This window comes from Lissotriton helveticus, chromosome 5_1 (assembly GCF_964261635.1).
Source record: "Lissotriton helveticus chromosome 5_1, aLisHel1.1, whole genome shotgun sequence".
Taxonomy (NCBI): Eukaryota; Metazoa; Chordata; class Amphibia; order Caudata; family Salamandridae; genus Lissotriton; species Lissotriton helveticus.
Genome location: NC_136065.1, coordinates 1,229,047,940 through 1,229,063,558, shown reverse-complemented (window position 1 = coordinate 1,229,063,558; position 15,619 = coordinate 1,229,047,940). Strand labels below are relative to the sequence as shown.

Genomic DNA, 15,619 nt, shown 5'->3' with positions numbered 1-15,619 from the left:
CCTCTTTCTGCCTGTTTCTGATTTTTATTTGGTCTCTCTCTGCTAGTTTCTCACCTTTATCATGCCTCTTTCTGCTCATTGCTGACCTTTATTCTGTCTCTTTCTGCTTGTTTCTCAACATTATTTTGCCTGTTTCTTCTCGTTTCTCATCATTAATTTGGCTACTTCCTGCTCATTGCTGACCTTTATTCTGCCTCTATCTGCCTGTTTCTGACCGTTATTCTGCGTCTTACTGATCATTTCTCACCTTTATTTGGCCTCTTTCTGCTTGTTGCTGACCTTTTTCTCCCTCTTTCTGCTAGTTTCTGACTTTCATCTTTCCTCTTTCTGCTCGTTTCTGACCTTTATTCTGCCTCTTTCTGCTCATTTCTGACCTTTACTTTGCGTCTTTCTCCTCGTCCACTCCAGCCCCCGGGATAGGTGTGGAGCCTCAAGGCTCCCGCTTCCCTGCTGGCAACTGACCATCTGGGGGAGCCAGCATGGCTGTCACAGACAGGGAACTGCTAAATATGCAGCTCCATGTCTGTAAGAGCAATCCTTTCGTCTGTTTTCCTGCCTGATTAACAAAAGTAAACTCCACTCTCAGAAAGCAGGAGCAGTTTTCACAGCTCTTGCTTGCTGAGATGGAAGTTCGTACTTGCTCTGACTTGGCGCCAGCTATGAAAGCTCCCGCAAAGTCAGAGCAAACCGCTTCATGGGGGTGGGCACCCGAGACATAACAGTAGCCGGCCGTGGGAGGTTGAGGTCCTCAGTTGAGGTTGAGGTCCCAAAGGCCATATATGGCTCCAGGTGGGGGCCCGCTCAGCACCCTTTCTTTGATCTGCACAGGTCGGCCAGGGGGAGATGGTGCGTTGCCCCCTCCCAGTTCTAATTATATCATAGGCACCAGGAAGGTGATTGTTCCAAGGGCCTGGGGGGGGGGTACGAATCCATCCCATTACTTTTACTTTATCCCAGGGGAGGTGGTCAAACCTGGGACTTGAAGCACCCTAGGAAAGGGGTATGTATGGCCCCTCTCCCAACTTGAAAATTAAGTCCTGGGAGGTGGTGGTCCCCGGGGCTCTAGAAAGCCCATAGAAGGGGGTTAGTGTGTCCCCTTCATTATAATAGAAAAGCTCCAGGGAGGTGGTGGTCCCCAGCTTAAAAGAGCCTCAGGAGGCAGGCCCACGAGCACTACATCTTTTTCTAATCCTGCATGGCCCCAGGACCTCTTCCACCTGGGGACTAAACTGTGGAGAAATGTGTGAGCCAGCGCTTTTTTTTACATTTTAGGGCGGGAGCTGTGGATCCAGCGCTCCTCCAGCTCCAAATTCTTTTTTTTTTCTTCAGAGCTTTTTTGCCCAGCAGTGTCTTAGGGAGGCACCAGGAGCAGAGCTAGGGGGTCAGGTTATTCCTATCCATCCTCCTTTCCTTTTTTAAAAACTTTTTATGGGGACTCCGCTAAAGTGGAGTCCCAAGATGGAACTGGGAAGTGTTGGCAGTCAATCAGATTTATGCACAGGGGCTGTTGGATCCTCAGAGGATCAGTTTACATATATATGCAATTTCTTTTTTTATATCACAAAACTACTGAAAGGATTTACATCAAATAACAAAAGGGGTTCTTTCTGGACCACGAGCAACCTTTCTGCCAAATTTGGGATCATTCTGTCCATCAGTGCAAGCTGTAGTTGCAAATAAAATAATTATCGGAATTAACATTCAAAATCATTTTTGTCCTCCTCCCCCTTTTTTTCTCAGTTCCCGCTTGATGGATCGCCACAAAACGTTCCATGCACAACAAGAATCACAGGGGTACTTTTTTTTTTAGAAGATCGTCTACTGGCGCTGTTCTGCTCGATTTTTGGGCTCTATTTATGAGTGATGGTGACTTTAAGCTTGCTACCATCCTGAATCTCTATTCTTGCCTTGTGTTGGTCCTTTTAAGGCCTTTTTGCCATACCTAGAAGCATAAACTAGAGGATAGCTGCTTAATATGATGATAGATCCCTTATTGTTGACTCTAATCCATCTATTGCCTATTGGCTTTGACATAATTATGTGTCCTTTCATGATTCTACCTATAGTAGAGGGTGGATCCTGTTGTCTTGACTTTATATTACATATTGGTATGGTTTGTGTATGTACTCTGACAGAGCTAGGTGTTATTTCATCCTTCTCAGGCGTACAAGGCCCAGAACTAGAGAGACTCCATTTTGCTTTCTGTCCCTGCAGACTGAGATGCTTGCAGGGTAAAGGTGATGTTTTAGTTATGAGGTGTTGTTCGCTTGGAGAGAACCGGTTCAGGCCGGCCCTTGTCGAAGGATTGTATTTTTCTCTATGTTGAAGACGCAACATCAGGCTGGCCAGCTGGGGGTGCGTCCTTGGCACGGAGTGGTACAGGAATTTGGAGGGCGGCAGGCTGATGGCTGGAACTTTCCATGAGGAGACAGCATTCCATATTAGTGAAGTGCAGAGGCGGAGTCAGAGAGAAGGACTTTGGGTTGGAAGGAGTGCAGTCGTGGATTGGAACGGAGAGCGTTAGAGTGCAGAAGGAGAGGAGATGGAGCAGGGGAGAAGAGACAGTGGATGCTTGGAACAGAGGGAAGACAGACAGCCAGTGAGCTGGAACCAGAGAGAGAGAAACTAGAAGCAGTTGTGAGTAGATGGTGTTCTGAACAGAGAGAGATGAAGCAATGTTTGGAGCTGAAGACAGCAGTTAGAAGTAGTTACTTATCCGGAGGAGTTGTGATCAGCTGGAGTCTGAGGTGATGCCTTTTGGAAGAGACTGAAGTTATACTAATCTGTGAGAGCAGCTGGAGTGAATTGGACATTTGAACAGAGATAATCAGACAGAATGAAGAAGCTAGTGGAGCGAACGGTTATCAGAGCGGCAGAAACAATTAGACTGAAGCTGGAAGGCGGAGACAGTTTGTGGGGGAGAGGTGTCCAGTGCAGAGTGATCAGCGCAGATGCATGTCCAAGAGTGCAGAGGAGAATCACAGACGAGGGAGGAATCCAGATGACAGCTAGAGCAAGACTCCATACTAATCAGGTGATATCTGTCCTGTTATGTTAGTGCCCATGAAACATTATTACTAATCCTTTTCCTTTCAGCGGTGTGCAGTCTATTTACAGTCCCTGTTAGTTAGATGTGGATGTGGTCTTTACAGAGACCATGCAGATCTGTGTATGTGTCTATTATGTGTTGCTAATGTTGTTATTGTTGTGTAATAAAGATACCCCAGTTCTTAGTGAACCATTGTGCAGAAATTATTATTATTAGTGAGGCTAACCTTTCTTCTAGTCAGGTGCAGGTGAACGGATGCATCTCCCGTCCATGTGGGTCTGAGCAAGGGGGTAGAGGAGAGCTTATATTTGATAATAACCTTTGCATAGTGAACCAGTGTGCTTCTTATTCTTGTATGAAAAGGTAACCTGTTCTTCTAGTCAGATGTTACTGTGAACAGATGCTACCCCTGATCAGGTAAGTGATAACTGAATAAGGGAGAGAGGAGCTCTTGGATTGAAGGATAAGTTGTACATCATCTAATTTGGCAATCATTGTGTGATCCAGAATATTGTAGTACTATACCCCTGATGAATAGTGAGACTGATCCCTTTATGTAATGGTAATCATAGGATATGCTGCCGTCTGGGTAGGTTGTCTGGGTCTGTATGAGACCGCGAGATCGCCGATTCTGATACTGCCGTCTGGGTAGAGAGGTCTGGGTTCGAATGGGACCGCGAGGCCGCCGATTCTGATACTGCCGTCTGGGTAGAGAGGTCTGGGTTCGAATGGGACCGCGAGGCCGCCAATTGCTGATATTATAAGAGGTCTGGGTATGTATCTTAGGAATTCCCTGTCCTTAGGTGGTAGATATATGTTGAAAACCTTGTAAATAGGCCCTAGGGAGGGGGAGGTGGTAACGTTCTGGCTGAGTTGGTAAGGCTCTGGTGAGCTGGTCCTATCTAATCAGATAAACCAGGCAGAACATTTGGCGTCACTGAACCGTTTACGTAAACCTGTGTGAAAACCCTTTGAAAATTTGACATCTGTGAACAGTCTGTGAATTGCATGGTGAGGTGTGGTCCCTGACCTATTGGCTTGAACAGTTGGAGTGTAAGGAGATTGCAGTACATCATGGCATCTGACTTATGCAGTGTGGGAGACATGCTTTTCATCTTGGTGTTTGAACTGTCAGGCTTGAAGGGTGACTGTGTATGACAAAGGCTTGTAAATTGCTTCTTGAATGGCTTGCTGCATTTGCTTATGCTGTGAAGTGTGAAATGTATTCTGTGATATGACTTGCTGAAAATCTTGTAAATAGCGCCTTATGTGTAAGGCTTGTGGATAATGTGCTTAGTTCCTTGTATATAGCGCCTTGTGATTAAGGCTTTTGAAACTTTGTAGATAGCGCCTTGTGATTAAGGCTTTTGACACTTTGTAGATAGCGCCTTGTGATTAAGGCTTTTGAAACTTTGTAAATAGCGCCTTGTGATTGAGGATTTTAAATCTTGTAAATATGGTCTGTGGCTTGTGAATCACTTGCGAGGTTCCTTGAGAATGGTACCTTCTGATGGGGACTTGTGATTGGTTTACAGCATTGCTTGTTATTAGCGCCTTCTGATTAAGGCTTGTGAGTAGTTTGCTGTGTTTCCTACGAATTGCGCCTTGTGTGTAGCGCTTTGTGCTTACGATTTGTGAATAGCTTGTTCAATCCATGTGCATAGCGCCTTGTGAGTGACTAGTTGAATTATTTGTGAATTGCGCTTTGTGCTTGAGACTTGTGCATAGTTTGTTGAATCCATGTGTATAGCGCCTTGTGAGTGGTTTATAGTTGCTTGTGAATAGCGCCTTGTGCTTAAAATGTATGAGTGGCTTCTTAAGACCATGTGTATAGTGCTTTGTGCTTGAGACTTGTGAATAATTTGTTGAATCCATGTGTATAGCGCCTTGTGCTTCTGGCTTGTGAGTAGCTTTTTAAGGATCTTGTGCATAGCGCCTTCTAACTAAGGCTTGTGTGCCTTGTGTGAATTGCGCTTTGTGCTTGAGACTTGTGAATAGTTTGTTGAATTTTCTTAAGTATAGCGCCTTGTGAGTAGCTGGTAGTTGCTTGTGGATAGCGCCTTGTGAATCTGGTGGATAGCGCCTTGTGAATAGGGCTGATGAATGACTTTTTCCATTGAGCAGGGAAGGGCTGGATCCTTTCTGTCTGTTCGGGGAGAAAATGTGTTTTTAAAAGGAGCTCGACCGTTATGTGAGAACGTGAGAGATAAGTCCTGGGAATTTCCCTTGTGTCTGCAGCGCTCGGGGAAGGCTTAGGTTTGGCTGCCAAAGGGTTAATATCTTGAATTGAGACAGCAATGTTCATTTCATATACTGTTTGGAATGTGTCCGCGGATTTCTGTGGGTTTTGCCCTTGAACACATGATTTAATGATTCTGACTCGGAGGTGTAAATCAACCTGTCGGACTGCGAGGGGGTGTTTTGGTGGTTTTTAGCTGTGCACAGATGGTGCAATCTTCGGTTGTGGAAATGAAATTATTTCAATGTAGAATGTGCTTTAATTGGTGAAATGCAACCGTGTGCTTTTAAATGAAATGATGAATCTGGCCCTTTTTATGGGTAGAATGGAAAAGCTTGCACACTTCATTATGAATTCTTGGTTATGCAATGCAAAATTATATGTTGCCCCTTGTTTAATTTGATGGTGTTTCACATGTTATAAAAAAAATGAAATGTGTCTGCGTGCATTGTTGTTCTAATATTTTTTCCCTTTCAGCAAATAGTGAACCGTTATGACAGAATTGTTTTGCGCATGTGACTTTGTTTCTGAAACATTTTGATGTTCGTGTATACAGTCAAGGGTGGATATGAGGTTCTATTTTGATTTTGACTTTAATACACTCACATCCCTTACATCAGTTTAAAATTGCTTTAGTGCAGAATGCCGTCTTTTGAATGTTGGTTAACTTTTCATATGGCTATAGAAAAATAATAGCTTAAGAACTTGATTACATTAGTTAGAGAAATACGGTGCTTGTCTGAAGGGAGAAAAGTAGAATACCAGCTGCATGGAGTTTCATTTAAAAATGTGTGAGAAACTCCACAAAGCAGAAGTTGTTGTTTTAACCTTGAACGAGATAACTCAGGCCCGTCCTCAGACCAGATGGTGGGGGCCTTGTGCGAGTGAAGGCTCCCTTTGGCCATTACCCGATTTTAGAGAAGCAGAGGAGAGAGAGAGAGAGCTGTCTCCTATTTTGTTATGATTGGAATTGAGCCAGCCCCTGAGCGCGGATGGCTCTGAAGGGAGGGGTAGGCGAGCAAGGAGTGTGATTGCAGCGAAGACCGGCTCCTGCTTGTTATGGTTGGAGCTGGTTCAAAACTCTGAGCGCGACCATCTTTCTAGAGGGAGGGGCTGTTTCTCAAAGGAGTGAGGAGTGACTAGGCCCCAGCCCTTCTGACTTGTGTAAAAAATTTGGGATTTTTCCCAAACAAATTATGGTAGAGGTAGAGTGTTCAAATCATCCCTTGGATTTAGAGAGTTCTTTTCAGGAATTAGGAGGTTTTCTTCTTACAGAAATAAAAAGCACTTGGGGTGCTTTTTTGAATGGAAAATCTGTTTTTGCAAGATTGATGATACTTGTTTTTCATTCCAGATTGCTGATCTATGGGGGCCCTGTATGAGTGTGACTTTCTTATTTTGGAGTGATGGGCTTTGTTATTTTCGGATGAGTGTTGCCCTTCCCAACCCTCCCCCGAGGCTGAATCCAGGATTAGAAGCAGACGTACCAGGCCGACCAGACTGGAGGGTGTGCTTCCTTGGCACCGGATACAGATGAAGATGGAGAATTATGGCCTACAAGAATGAACTGTTTTCCTAAGGAGAAACCAACGATGGATTCCTACAGAAGAGAACTTGTACATTAACTGAACTTTTGATAATCATGTTTGGATTCCCCCCCCTAAATTTTTTTTTTTTGGGTGACAAAGTCAATAGCCCTAGGTGTGAAAAAACACATTTTTTTATTGACTTTTGAAAGTGATGATCTAAAAGAACTCATTGGTATTTGGTTATAATGATGCTCCTTTATGAAAGGAGTCTATAATGTAATTCCTTGGCCTGCATTCTTGAGTCTTGCATTTTTTCCCATGTTTCTATTTCAGATGGACATGATGCCACTTTTTGCAGTTACCACAAACAGGCCCCAATGATAATGTTACATTTTCAGTCCTGTTTATGCTTTTGATTTTCCAGTTTGAAAGATGCAGTGCCACATTCATAATTTGGCCTTTGGTTTAATGCAAATGTTTTTGTTTGAAAGTCATAGGGTGCAGTATATATCAAGGAGCTGCTCTAGTAATCTGATGCCCTGTGATACATGATGTTTTGATCTTAGTTTGCTATGCTATTACAGATTGACTTTACACTTGTCTATCTTTCACCTATTGGATAGTTTTCCTGTTTTCTGTAAAACAGTTTTGCCAATGAAGGGAAAGTAGTGTTCTGTATGATGGTGCACACATGTGGTCCACAGATTGATACAGAGGGATTAGGTGCACACTGTTTCCTGAGTTAGATGACTTATGACCTTTGCCTATTGACTTTGGCATGGTCTCCTATCACTTAGTTTTTCAAGTTTAAGTTTCTGATTCAGCTATTTTAGCTATAGGGATTTCTGGACAGACTATGTCTGAATTATCTTTTAGAAGAGTATATGCACCACACTTAGATCACTGTTTCTGATTTCTTGCTTGATATGCATAGTGCTACACCAGCTATTTTGTAGGAATGGGGTTATCCTTGTTTTCCTGTTATTACACTTTTACTTTGATCCATCAACTTTTAATTGGAGCATTGGGATTAGTTCCAAGGGTGGTCACCCTAGACTTTAAGTTGTCCCGGGAGGTGTGTCATTTAGTTAGGTAATGTCCTAGATTTACTAGTAATAGTTGCCCAGACATTGAGGACCCTTTGTTATGTTTATTTGTCAGCCTTTACCAAATCCTTTCTTAAGTTGACCGAAGTAGGTAGGCCTCATTTAGGCCCTTTGTTATTTTTACTTCACAGACATGTCCCTACATTAATAGATTTCATGAGTTATTACTAGAAGTTGAGGCACATTTAGTTCAAGGGTGCTTAGGTTAGTTTCTTAAGTTGACCGAAGTAGGTAGGCCTCGTTTAGGCCCTTTGTCGTTTTTACTTCACAGACATGTCCCTACATTAATAGATTTCATGAGTTAGTACTAGAAGTTGAGGCACATTTAGTTCAAGGGTGCTTAGGTTAGTTTTTGTGGTTATCAGATATTTTGATTTGTTCCCTATATCAAGCTTTAGGTGGTATTTCCTTGGTTGTCATTCATTTTAGGGAGTCTTTTTGTTTTTGATTTTGTTGATAGATCATGTCGATGTTTGTTTATTTGGTTGTTGTTGTTTATAGATGTTAGCAAGTTAAAGTCAAGGGTGCAATGTTCTGCTCGATTTTTGGGCTCTATTTATGAGTGATGGTGACTTTAAGCTTGCTACCATCCTGAATCTCTATTCTTGCCTTGTGTTGGTCCTTTTAAGGCCTTTTTGCCATACCTAGAAGCATAAACTAGAGGATAGCTGCTTAATATGATGATAGATCCCTTATTGTTGACTCTAATCCATCTATTGCCTATTGGCTTTGACATAATTATGTGTCCTTTCATGATTCTACCTATAGTAGAGGGTGGATCCTGTTGTCTTGACTTTATATTACATATTGGTATGGTTTGTGTATGTACTCTGACAGAGCTAGGTGTTATTTCATCCTTCTCAGGCCTACAAGGCCCAGAACTAGAGAGACTCCATTTTGCTTTCTGTCCCTGCAGACTGAGATGCTTGCAGGGTAAAGGTGATGTTTTAGTTATGAGGTGTTGTTCGCTTGGAGAGAACCGGTTCAGGCCGGCCCTTGTCGAAGGATTGTATTTTTCTCTATGTTGAAGACGCAACATCGGGCTGGCCAGCTGGGGGTGCGTCCTTGGCACGGAGTGGTACAGGAATTTGGAGGGCGGCAGGCTGATGGCTGGAACTTTCCATGAGGAGACAGCATTCCATATTAGTGAAGTGCAGAGGCGGAGTCAGAGAGAAGGACTTTGGGTTGGAAGGAGTGCAGTCGTGGATTGGAACGGAGAGCGTTAGAGTGCAGAAGGAGAGGAGATGGAGCAGGGGAGAAGAGACAGTGGATGCTTGGAACAGAGGGAAGACAGACAGCCAGTGAGCTGGAACCAGAGAGAGAGAAACTAGAAGCAGTTGTGAGTAGATGGTGTTCTGAACAGAGAGAGATGAAGCAATGTTTGGAGCTGAAGACAGCAGTTAGAAGTAGTTACTTATCCGGAGGAGTTGTGATCAGCTGGAGTCTGAGGTGATGCCTTTTGGAAGAGACTGAAGTTATACTAATCTGTGAGAGCAGCTGGAGTGAATTGGACATTTGAACAGAGATAATCAGACAGAATGAAGAAGCTAGTGGAGCGAACGGTTATCAGAGCGGCAGAAACAATTAGACTGAAGCTGGAAGGCGGAGACAGTTCGTGGGGGAGAGGTGTCCAGTGCAGAGTGATCAGCGCAGATGCATGTCCAAGAGTGCAGAGGAGAATCACAGACGAGGGAGGAATCCAGATGACAGCTAGAACAAGACTCCATACTAATCAGGTGATATCTGTCCTGTTATGTTAGTGCCCATGAAACATTATTACTAATCCTTTTCCTTTCAGCGGTGTGCAGTCTATTTACAGTCCCTGTTAGTTAGATGTGGATGTGGTCTTTACAGAGACCCTGCAGATCTGTGTATGTGTCTATTATGTGTTGCTAATGTTGTTATTGTTGTGTAATAAAGATACCCCAGTTCTTAGTGAACCATTGTGCAGAAATTATTATTATTAGTGAGGCTAACCTTTCTTCTAGTCAGGTGCAGGTGAACGGATGCATCTCCCGTCCATGTGGGTCTGAGCAAGGGGGTAGAGGAGAGCTTATATTTGATAATAACCTTTGCATAGTGAACCAGTGTGCTTCTTATTCTTGTATGAAAAGGTAACCTGTTCTTCTAGTCAGATGTTACTGTGAACAGATGCTACCCCTGATCAGGTAAGTGATAACTGAATAAGGGAGAGAGGAGCTCTTGGATTGAAGGATAAGTTGTACATCATCTAATTTGGCAATCATTGTGTGATCCAGAATATTGTAGTACTATACCCCTGATGAATAGTGAGACTGATCCCTTTATGTAATGGTAATCATAGGATATGCTGCCGTCTGGGTAGGTTGTCTGGGTCTGTATGAGACCGCGAGATCGCCGATTCTGATACTGCCATCTGGGTAGAGAGGTCTGGGTTCGAATGGGACCGCGAGGCCGCCGATTCTGATACTGCCGTCTGGGTAGAGAGGTCTGGGTTCGAATGGGACCGCGAGGCCGCCAATTGCTGATATTATAAGAGGTCTGGGTATGTATCTTATGAATTCCCTGTCCTTAGGTGGTAGATATATGTTGAAAACCTTGTAAATAGGCCCTAGGGAGGGGGAGGTGGTAACGTTCTGGCTGAGTTGGTAAGGCTCTGGTGAGCTGGTCCTATCTAATCAGAAAAACCAGGCAGAACAGGCGCCAAAGATATAGGCAAATCAAAAAGCGATTTTCCTATGTACACAGTGTCCTAACTATAACTACCTACCAGTGACTTCCCGTAGGTGATACTGATATACATCACAAAAAACGGGACTGGCCAGACATAAAAATAAATCTTTTATTTCTGGCCTGTCCCAGTTTTTGCTTTTCAAAATCTGGTCATACTACAATTAGTGGCTGACTTGTACAAAGTGACACCAGAAAACTAGAAGAACTTGAGGTTTACTGCTTAAATTGTGCGATCTTAGGCCAATATTTTATTTCACCAAAACTCCTTTCTCTTCATTGTTACATTAATAAAGCACTTTAGAATATGTGAGTTCTGTATCCCAGTTTCACAAAACCTAATATGTATGATTCAGTAGACTGTACTTTACAACTAGTGAAGCACATCAGGAGGACACTCAACTGTACCAGTGGAGTGACACCCTGAAGGATCTTAAACCAATACATAAATACATGAAGAAATGAACCTTCCATGTCTATGGATAAAACAAAAATGTGCTAAGAGTAAAGTTATGAGTTATGGTAAAGCACAGGTTTGAGGCCCATGTGGCTTACAGCACCATGACATTTCAGAATTTCAGAAACCATATTGAGCGTTAAACAACTTATCTCAGACTTAAATTGCTGCTCATAGTGTATGCAGAGAAATTCAGAGTCTGTAGAGTCAATAAAAATGGCCATCAAAATTGCAAAATCCTTGTATTGTATTTACAAAATGGGCATTGCCTGAGTTGATAAACAATCAAATATGCAAAACTGCAGTAGAGTATCTGAAGACAAAACCAACTTGAAAGGTCAGAGGTGTCTAAAATGGAACATGCTACTTTTGGTGAAAGAATTCGTTAGAAACTTAAGAGTGATTGTGACTTTCTGAAGCTGTGCACTATTAGGAGCGTCCCTGTAGTTGTGAACGCGTGTACTTTACATGTGCTACTGCAATCCAACATAACGGTACTCGTTTAGTTGAGCTTGGAAGTATGATATTGAGAGTAGGCCTTGCCTCGGTCTCAATTTATGTCCTGCAAATTACACACAGATCTGTGAAGCAAGCAAGCAAGTTGTTAATTCACTCTTTGACACTATGCAAGCTTATATCACATACATGTGATATACATACGCAAAAATGATGTGCAAGTGGTAGCTGTTGCAGAATATTTAACAGAACTCATTACAGACCTTCACAATAACTGGTGCAACTCATGTGTGAGCATTATAAATGTTCTACTTTTGCACCTAATAATTACCGTATCTGTAATCCATGGAGAATAACTAGCAAAAACATTTTGGTGACTGCTTCTCAGAATTATGTTTTATTCCTATTACTCTGTTTCCATGCATAATTTCCTCCAAGTAGGACCTTGTGGAAATGCCATGAAAACGTTATTTATCTCTTATGGTATTGTACATACGTTGAAGAAAACGGTTGCACTTCTATTTTTCACTGGTTTCAATGTAACCTCGCAGGGGGGCTCAACACCCCTTCAAGGACACCTTGCACTTTCTTATTACAACTCACTTCGATGCCACCTTTTCAGCAGTCTCGTAATCTGCTCTTCGGGTTGAACATACCTGTGCCATTAGTGTCGCATCTGTATGACTGGTAGTAGGCCTGGAATCCAGACGAGGTGACGCTCGAGTCACTCATAAACAGGATATCCATGTTGTTGGATGTGGATGTGAAGCTGTAAAAGGAATCGTTGCAGAACTTCCCTAGTAGAGCAGAAGTATACTGAGGTCCATTGAACACAGAGATGGAATCGAATATGCAGTTGGGAGCAATTTCCAGGCTGAGGAGAGAGAAGTATAGTGCGTCACAATTAAGTAAGGATGCCTGATTAAGCTATTAGAGAAAACATGATTTGTAGCTATGCTGGTGCAAGGAGTGGGATGGGCAAGAGACAATAAAGGTAACTGCATGTCATGTAGAGGACTCTGTCTACAATGCTCCTTAATTAGTGATTTATATGCTTATAAGGATATCGAGCAACCTCACATGAGGAGAAATCCATATGATCCCTTTGGGATGAAATGGAGTCCACAGAGATCTTCCTCAACACAGCCTTCTATGGCCCACATGGGAATCACAATCTATCACAATCCCACTAGAGAATTACCACACAACAGCCTTAGATGTGAGGAAGTGTGAGCTAGGCCATGTAGGTTTATTTTATTTGCTTCCTCCTGCTTTTGAATTCACATGATAATACTCCTCCTTTATAAAATGCATCATATGGCTATTACATTTTAATGATCACCTCCTTCAGATCACCTGTGTGTCTTGTATATAATAACATTCAAATATCCTATCTCCTTTAAGAGATTCCTTTGTTTTGCTATTCTGACTTCATCATTGGCTGTTGTTTTGTGAGGCAATACATCTCTTCTCTGTGACTTGAAGTTCCCCAAAGAAAACATCTACACTACGCCTTCCGTCACCTTTGCTTCTTCTTCAGGACTTTGCTCTTCCTGAGAAAGGTCTGAGAAGGATTTTGGAGGAGAATGGTTTCTCATCCTCTTTATGGTAGAGATGCTCGTTCTTCTGCTTCAGATATGATTTTTCCCTTTAAGGATAATGCCAAGATTGTTAATAATCACTCACCTTAATCACTGGACTCGACAAGAAACTCATTTGCTTACAGGGTTTAGCAAGGACAATATTTGCCTATTGCTGGTGAAGAATCTGTAGAACCAGCCTAGGGTCTGCAGGATCCCTACTGTCATTGGACAGTAGTCCAGAATGTTTTACTTTTCTCTTTGGGCTATGATGTACCTCTCCAATACTGAGTTTTGTGCTTCAGTTCTCTGCCAGGCTGGCACATGATGATTTCAGATCCACAAGCATATTTCCTCAACTGTCCCTCTAAAGCTCCTATATGTCTCTCCATAAGATTCTGGGTATACCTCGTACTCTTTAACTTCCTTGTGACCTAGCAACTCTAGCTCCTACCAGCTGAGAGATCTCCCCATACCAGGCTACCTTGTGAGTTGGGAGCCCAGAACAGAGTACAGCTACAGACATCTGCTGCATATCAACTTTTAATTTCATAGACACCAAAATGCAATTTGTGTTTCTATTGCCCAGGTAAATAGGCTACTAAAGGGCATTGTAGCATTAGTTCATCACAAACTACTAGCCATACAAGTGTAGCCTTTGCCTTTTTAGGGCACAGCTAACAAACACGTATGCTTCTCGCATGCATAGTAAATTCTACTTTTGGTATAGGCTTTCAAGAGAGACAACTAATGGGCATTTTCATATAGTTCAGCGTTTGACTTGCCTCACAAATATTAGCCTGGACATGAAAGGGACTGTCCAGATTTGTCCAGTCTAGAGCTGCTGCCTAAACAATTTGCAAAGTAAGGGTACTGTCCAGTGAGTCTCTCTACTGCAGAGCAGTCACCCACACTCGCACTTTCACAGGGATATTAAACAATTGTAATTCTGAAGGATCAATTCAATAACTAGACATACCTTTCCTTTTGGAGAATTGTGCCACCCTCCAACAGTTCTGAAATAATTTCCCCAAAAATGTATATACTGTGTGGTATGGAATGCTAATTTATTGAAAGCACATTCACTATTAAATGGGCTAATTTTGCCAACCCAAGCCACTTTCTGAATGTTTTACTCAGCAGCGGCCCCTGCACGTGCGAGCGGTGGGGCTGGATTGGGGAGGGAGTCAACAGACAACCATGAGGGAAAATTAAATAAATAAGCAATTTCCCCTGTCATCGTCTGTCGAAATCCCTCCCACTCAGCCCCACCTTCCCCCGCTCTTACCTGTGCAGGCTGCTGCTGGTTTTACTGTAAAGAACCTACAGTTCCCTCTCTACCTAAAACCAATGTGGCAGAACCTTAAGTCCCCTGGTTCGAGCTCTCTGTGCCATCTCAGAGTGGTGGCTATGTTAATGGGCAAACCCTTCCTTGTGGCCACTCTAAACCAATACTGGGCCAGCACCTCTCTTCCTCTGGGTTCGGAGCCAAGCTGACTGGCAAAATATAAGAGAGGCAGGCCTAGGTGTGAGCTACATCTATCAGTGACAGGGTAGGCATAGTTGAAGTTCAGGAAAGGGCAAGGCACAGGTCAAGGCCATTCTCCCTGACCATCAAGTTGGATTTTAAATCGCTGTTGAGTCTTTGAATACTTTTTCTAGCATTATTTTTGGACCTGACCTTTTCTACAGGGTTACCCCCAAACCTTTTACGTTCACTCCCTTCATTTACTGAACCCATTTGTGGGGTGTTTAGGACTCTGTGCACTTACCACTGCTAACCACTAACTAAGTGCTTGGGCTCTCTTCCTAAAACATGTTAAAAGTTGCCTACACCTGATTGGTACATTTAGTTACTTGAACTACCTAGTATATGGTTCTATCTGTACCCATTGCCTGTAAATTAAATGCTACTAGTGGGCCTGCAGCACTCATTGTGCCATCCACCAAAGGAACTTTTCAAAACATGTCTCAGGCCTGTGACAGCAGCCTTTAGTGCAGTTTTAAACTGCCATTTTGACCTGGCAAAATATATGTTTTCAGCGAAGAGTATTTCAAGTCATATATTACCTGAAAACCCGCGTGCACTGCTCAATATATTTATCATACTATCGAATTTCAATGTCTACCTGAATAACATTAACAAGTTTTCACTAAGTTTAACAAACAATAAATTGTTTTTTCTGTATTTTGTAAATTGATGTGTTTACATGAAGTAAACTCAACTCAAACACGAATCCACATTTGTGACATCAATTTTTTCAAATAAACATAATTATGACAATATGTATCATATTTCTTCAATGGCTCTTCCTCTGTGTGTTACACATTGTTGTTAGTGCTGCCCACTGCATTCTGGGATACGTAGTCCCTGCCTCAGGGGACAATACATGGAAAAAAAAAAAAAACAAGGTATTCCAAAACCTCCTTTAACTTACTATGTCCTCAAGGGGACAAAGACACAACAACACCACACCCGGTTTCGAATATACAG

General features: G+C 42.6%; 1 protein-coding gene across 1 annotated transcript in view; it reads right to left on the bottom strand.

Annotated features, from left to right (window-relative positions):
- LOC144752607 (scavenger receptor cysteine-rich domain-containing protein DMBT1-like) overlaps nt 1-15,619 on the bottom strand; it is a 1,088,995-nt gene that overhangs the window by 251,440 nt on the left and 821,936 nt on the right. The window contains exon 55 of the mRNA XM_078640489.1: nt 12,202-12,419. Within this exon, the coding sequence (XP_078496615.1) occupies nt 12,202-12,419 (218 nt within the window). The remainder of the gene's footprint in view (nt 1-12,201; nt 12,420-15,619) is intronic.